Source organism: Orycteropus afer, unplaced genomic scaffold, assembly GCF_000298275.1.
Source record: "Orycteropus afer afer isolate SDZICR_OR568_19922 unplaced genomic scaffold, OryAfe1.0 scaffold00043, whole genome shotgun sequence".
Classification (NCBI taxonomy): Eukaryota; Metazoa; Chordata; class Mammalia; order Tubulidentata; family Orycteropodidae; genus Orycteropus; species Orycteropus afer.
Window position 1 is genome coordinate 5,728,316 of NW_006921630.1, and position 6,970 is coordinate 5,735,285.

At 41.7% G+C, this 6,970-nt stretch overlaps 1 protein-coding gene across 1 annotated transcript in view; it reads left to right on the forward strand.

Moving 5' to 3' along the window:
* The first annotated feature begins 590 nt into the window (after nt 1-590).
* TDRD5 (tudor domain containing 5) overlaps nt 591-6,970 on the forward strand; it is a 150,672-nt gene continuing 144,292 nt past the window's right edge. Inside the window, 2 exon segments of the mRNA XM_042780521.1 lie at nt 591-822; nt 1,428-1,835. Coding sequence (XP_042636455.1) covers nt 591-822; nt 1,428-1,835 — 640 coding nt within the window.

The window sequence follows — 6,970 nt, forward strand, 5'->3', positions numbered from 1 at the left end:
CTTATTTTCCGTTTTTTTTTTTTTTTGTTGTTTTCAAAGCTTGTACAGAGATTCCGTTACAAAGTTTGCAATGTAGGCTAGGACCTCAAATCCGAGTTAACGCTTTCACAAATAATAATAAAACGAGACAGGAACTTGGACTTCTCGCACACTAGTCAGTGGCAAGGGTCTCTTGAGATATAGGTAGGTTAATAAACTCATCTTGAGATTTAGAGCTTAAATTGTGTGGGGGCTCTGTGGTGCCCAAATCCCAGTATTATTTGTACCTTACCACCTTTGAAGAGAGCTCTGGTGACGTAGTGCCTAAGGCATTTGACTGCTAACCAGAGGCTGGTGGTTCGAACCCACCAGCCATTCCACAGAAGGCAGACTGGGCAGTCTACTTCAGTAGAGATACTCCTTGGAAACCTAAGGATTGTGAGTCTGGAACAACTCGATGGCAGTGAATTTTTTGTTTTGTTTTGTTTTAATCACTTTTAAAATTCACAGTTGTAAAATTTCACTATTGATCATTTTAAGCGTTCTTTCATCTTGAGTTTATCTGTTTTTCCTCATAAGCAGTATTTCTGACCTAAACCTTGTAGGGGGAAATGTCTGAACAAGAGCGAATACAGGAATGCCTGAGGAAAGAAATAAGGTCACTTCTCATTTCCACCAAAGATGGTTTAACCCCACAACAGTTGGAAAAGGAGTACCTTTTCATGGTTGGCAATCATCTACCACTCCGAATCCTTGGATATCGGTCTACTATGGAGCTGGTTTTGGACATGCCTGATGTTGTTAGTGTCTGCCCCTGTGGGGATGATACTGTAATATTGAAAGGTAGGTTTAAATTTGTGAAGGTCTGTGCATTGTGTACGGAAAATAATCACCTTGTAAAGGATTTTTTCTAGTTTTGCAATTATCCCGCACCCCAGGCAGTGGATTCTAAAATTTTGGAGGTTTTGTGGGGGGAGTGTCATAGGTCCCTTTGAGGTTGTGAATCTCAGCAAAATTAAGAATTTTTTTTTTCCCCAGACAGTATGCATTCACAAAAACTATGTTTTCCATATGATTTCAGGTTATTGTACCGTAGACAAACATAACAATGGGACTTTCTAATTATGAAAGCATGTTTTAATTCTATGAAGCACAAGAGAACACTGGTGGGAAGTTTATTGTTCATTCGGACTTTAAAAAGAGTTTTAAAATTTTTCAGGAGCCAATTAGCAGTAATGATGGTACATTGGATTTTTTATCTTCTGGTGGAGGAGGTAACAAGCCATTGTCTAAAATCCAAGAAGTGGAGGAACCAAGGTTTCATTTTTATGTGGTACCTAGAGAAGCAGATCCTTGGAGAATTAAAAATTGTATAAGCACAGATACAAAGGTCAAAGAAGGGAGTAACTCCCATCCAAATGTGATTTCTTTTTTCACTATCTCTTTAGCTATTCCAGATGAATCCACCAAAGGAATAGCAAGTTTAGTCGCAAAACAGAGGAGCAGCCATAAGGTTCGAAACTCCATGCTGAAGGAAAGGGGCAGTGTTTGCCCTGGACCGAGCGCTCGTGGAAGAGTACCTTACCGAGGAAGAGTACCCCCTATTCTTCCAGCTGTTGTAAAGAGTGAGTTGAAAGATCTCTTGGCATTATCTCCAGTTCTTCTTTCGGATTTTGAAAAGGCTTTTGCCAAGCGATTTGGACGATCATTCCAGTATGTGCAATATGGATTTCTCTCTATGTTTGAAGTGCTGAATGCGGCTTCAGATGTCATTTCTATAGAGCAGACCAGGGCTGGTTCTTTGTTGACACTAAAGAAGAGCAAATCAGAGGAAAAGCAGAGAAAGTGGCCAGCAGGTAAGCATGTTTGCATTAGTACCTGTATTGTGGGTTAGTGAATTTTGGAACAGTGGTGGTTTCTTCTGTGGCACGCAAAGAAGTATCTGGAGGCTAAGCTCCACAAGTTTTAGAATCACAGCATTTGAAGTTGAATCCTGGTTACTTGGCTAAGTCCTAGTTTCCTCAACTCTGTAGTAGGAATAATTATACTTGCCTTTTGAGGTTGTACTGAAGATGAAATGAGATCAGATCTGTAAAATACTTGGTCTGGGATTTAGTGAGCTCATAAGTGGTTGTTGTTGTTGTTGTTATTTGCCATCGAGTCGGCCCCGACTCATAGCGACCCCTCCTTGGGTTTCCGAGGCAGTATCACTACAGAAGTAGGAATGCCCAGCCTTCCTTCCAAGGAGTGGCTGGTGGGTTTGAGCCGCCAGCCTTCTGGTTAGCAGTCGAGTGCCTTAGGCACTATGCTACCAGAGCTCCCATAATAAGTGGTAGGTGTTATTATTTTAAAAAAATAAGTAAATAAAAGGAGTTCTTTTAGTGTAGTGGGTAAGAGCTGCTCACCCAAAGATTGGCGGTTCAAACCCACCAGCTGCTCCTCAGTAGGAAGATGAGGCAGTCTACTTCCATAACTATTTATAGACTTGGAAATCTAATGGGGGTCGCTATGAGTTGGAATCAACTCGATACCAGTGGGTTTGAGTTTTTTAGTTTGTTTACTTCATGGTTTAAAATCAGGAAAGTTATGTGTCAGGGTTGTATCCTTTCACTACATTTATTCTATGAGTGTGCTGAACAAGTAATCTGAGAAGCTAGACTATATGAAGAGGAATGTGGCATTAAGATTGGAGGAAAACTCATTAACAACCTGTGATATGCATATGACACAACCTTGCTTGCTGACAGTGCAGATGATTTGAAGCACTTACTGATGAAGATTAAAGACTATAGTCTTCAGTATGCATTACATCTCAACATAAAGAAAATGAAAATCCTCACAACTGGATCAGTAAGCAGCAGCATGATAAATGGAGAAAAGATTGAAGTTATTAAAAATTTTATTTTACTCAGATCCACAATCAACACTCACGGAAGCAGCAGTCAAGAAATCACACAAGGTATTGCACTGGGCAAATCTACTGCAAAAGGCCTCTTTAAAGTGTTGAAGAGCAAAGATGTCACTTTGAAAACAAATGTATGCCTAAACCCAAGCTATGGTGTTTTCAATCACCTCATATGCAGGTGGAATCCAGGCAATGAATAGGAAGATAGAAGAAGAATTGATGCATTTGAATTGTGTTGGTGAAGAATACTGAAAAGTCTGTGGACTACCAGAAGAGTGAACAAATCTGTCCTAGATTGCTCCTTGGAAGCTAGAATGGCCAGACTTCGTCTCACCTACTTTGGTCATGTCAGAAGGGACCATTCCCTGGAGAAGGATATCATGCTTGGCAAAGTGGAGGGTCAGTGAAAAAGGGGAGGACCCTCAATGAGATAGATTAATACAGTGGCTGCAATGATGAGCTCAAGCATAGCAAGAATTGTGAGGTTGGTGAAGGACCAGGCCCTGTTTCATTCTGCTGTATATAGGGTTGCTATGAATTGGAGGAGACTCGATACCACCTAACAACATTATTATAAAAGGAGTTCTAGTGACACAGGAAGGAAGAATCATTAACAACCTGAGATACGCTGATGATACAACTTTGCTTGCTGAAAGTGAGGATGACTTGAGGTACTTACTGATAAAGACTAAGGAACACAGTCTGCAGTATGGATTACATCTCAATATAAAGAAGACAAAAATCCTCACATCTGGACCAATAAGCAGCATCACAATAAATGGAGAAAAGATTGAGGTTGTCAAAAGAATTCACATTGCTTGGTTCTACAGTTGATGCCAATGGAAACAGCAGTCAGGACATTAGACGACGTGTAGCACTGGGCAGGTCAGCTGCGAAGGAACTCTTTCAGGTGCTGAGGAGCAAGGATGTCTCCTTGAGGACTAAGGTGCACCTGACACAGGCCATGATATTTCCAATCGCCTAGTATGCATGTGAGAGCTGGACAATGAATAAGGAAGACCAAAGAAGAGTTGATGTTTTTGAGTTGTGGTGCTGGTGAAGAATGCTGAAGGTACCATGGACTCCCAAAAGAACTAACAAATCTGTCCTGGAGGAAGTGTGGCCAAGATGCTCCTTGGAAGCGAGGATGGCCAGACTTCGTCTCACCTACTTTGGTCACGTTGTCAGAGAGGACCATTCCTTGGAGAAGGATGTGATGCTTGGTAAGGTAGAGGGTTGACAAAAGAGGGGGAGGCCTTCGATGAGATGGATTGACACGGTGGCTACGACAGTGGGCTCAAGTATAGCAACGATCATGGAGTTAGCGCGGAGTCGGGCGGTGTTTCATTCTGTTGTGCATGGGGTCTCTATGAGTCAGAAACGACTTGACAGCACCTAACAACAACAACAGTGGCATAGTGGTTAAGAAGTTCGGCTGCTAAATGAAAGGTCAGTGGTTTGAACCCACCAGCTGCTCCACAGTAAAAATATGAGGCTGTCTGTTTTTGTAAAAATTTACAGCCTTGGAAACCCTATGGGGCAGTTCTACTCAATCCTGTAGGGTCACTATCAGTCAAAATTGACTCAATTGCAGTGGGTTATTGTGAAAACACAACACCATTTCTATTTAGAACATTGTGAATGAATATTAGTTGTATGTGTTCATGTAAAGAAGATGTAACTTGGAAAGTGGAAAGTGAAAAGTTTTAAAGAAAATCAATACTAGCTAATAACATTAGCTCATCTGATCTTTGTAATATCCTGGGAGTCACTGCAGTAATCACTTAATATTAATCACCTTGTTTGTATAGCATTTTACCTTGGATTCTCATTACCATAACATAGGAAGAGTGACTAACCCCATCTTACAGATAAGAAACCAAAGCTCTAGAAAGTTACATGACTTTTCCAAAGTCACATGGCCAGACTTACATACCTGGCTCTTATGACTGCTCATTCAGTGCTTTTCTACCCAATTGCTATCTTTTTCAGTGGCTCAGAAGACCAGTATGAAAATTTGTGTAGCACCTCTCTAGAATCTATATAGTGTAGTCTATACACTGAGCAGAGTATGAGCCTACTTGGGAGAATGCTTATGCCTATTTTAGTGATTCTTTTTTCTCTAGAACCTACGTTTATATTAATGAAGGTAAATAATGAGTTTATAAACCAGTATTTAAGAGTGATGGGTAATGTAGTTTTATGAGGATATGCTAGGAATTCACATACTCTGGAGGCTGCTGAGGAGCTTTGGTGGTGCAATGGCTGAGGCATTTGGTTGCCAACCAGAAAGTAGGTGCTTTGTACCCACCAGCTGCTCTACAGGAGAAAGATGAAGCAGTTTGTTTCCATAAAGATTTACAGCTTTGGAAACCCTGTGGGCCAGTACTACTCTGTCCTATAGGGTCACTATGAGTCCATATTGACTCGATGGCAGTGGTGTTGTAAGTCTAGCTGATAGCTCTGTCAGCTAAAGATGCAACAGTATAAATGGCAGCTATACATGAGGACCTTGCAGATGGAATACACAGAGATTGACTGTATCTTTGGAAAGAGGCAATGGAAAAGGTCAGTATCATCAGTCAAAATAAGGCCAGGAGCTGACTACATGACTACAACAGACCATCAGTAGCTCATATGCAACTTCAAGTTAATCTGGAGAAAATTAAAACAAATCCACGAATGCCAAAATAATGACCATGATTACATTGTTGTTGTTATGTGCCGTCGAGTCGCACTTGACTCATAGCGACCCCTCCTTGGGTTTCCGAGGCAGTATCACTATGGAAGTAGATTATCCCATCTTCCTTCCGAGGAGTGGCTGGTGGGTTTGAACCACCAGCCTTCTGGTTAGCAGTCAAGTGCCTTAGGCACTATGCTACCGGAGCTCCCTATGATTATATACTACCTGAATTTAGAGACCCTCTGAAGAATAGATTTGACACATTGAATGACAGTAATCAAAGACCAGATGACTTGTGGGATGACATCAAGAACATCATACATGAAGAAAGCAAAAGGTCATTAAAAAGACAGAAAAGGGACTTCCAGTAAGATGGAGGAATAGGCAGACAAGCGACACAGGCCCTCTTCAACAAAGAAAAGAGAACCCAGTTGACAGAGATACAGAAGGTAATCCTGGAACCCTGAGATGTCAAAGGAACTGTACAGAAGTGGATTGGGCACCAACTAGTGGAAAAACCTGAATGAAAACAGTGAGTACAGAGAAGGTAGGAGCTGCGGACTGTCAGCTACTCTGACGAGACCAACAGCCTGAATATTTCCAAGTGGTATTAGGACCTGAGAATTGACCTAAATATCAGTCCTTGTCACCAAGGGCTGCAGGGACAACTGTTCTGGTGGCCTATGACTAGGAAGGGAAGCACCAAGGAGGGACACAACCTGAGCTGTGGACTTTCTGCTGTCCGGAGGGCACAGCGATTTTGTTTGTTTACACGTGGCAGCCATTTTGGATATTTAAAGTGACTGAGGGCGCAGCCATTTTGAATGTTTACAGGTGGCAGCCATTTTGGATATTTAAAGTGACTGAGGGCACAGCCATTTTGAATGTTTATAAGCAGCAGCCATTTTGGATATTTAAAGTGACCAAGGGTGCAGCCATTTTGAATATTTACAAGCGGTGGCCATTTTGGATATTTAAAGTGACCAAGGGCGCAGCCATTTTGAATGTTTACAAGTGGCAACCATTTTGGATTTTAAAGTGATAGCATTCTTATTCGGATTCCAGGGACCTAAGAACAGGCTCTGTTTGCCAGGGTCAGCAAGGACATACGAGAGGCTCTCAACAGGAAAGGAGACAGGTGGTGAGTGTATAAGTGCTGTCAACTAGTGAAGAGAGGAGCACAGCACAGTACCCTGCCTGTATAGATAACATAGAAACAAAACAAAGAAAATGAAAAGTGTGGGAAAGTCACTGCAACATATAATCACCAATTAAATATAAAGACGAAAACATCCCAGTACCTCAGCGACAACAGAGCATCACAGTCCACACAAAGAAGCAAGATAAAGCAGGAGAAACAAGGGACCAGGATACAGACCCAAAACATCCCTGAGGAAGATGCA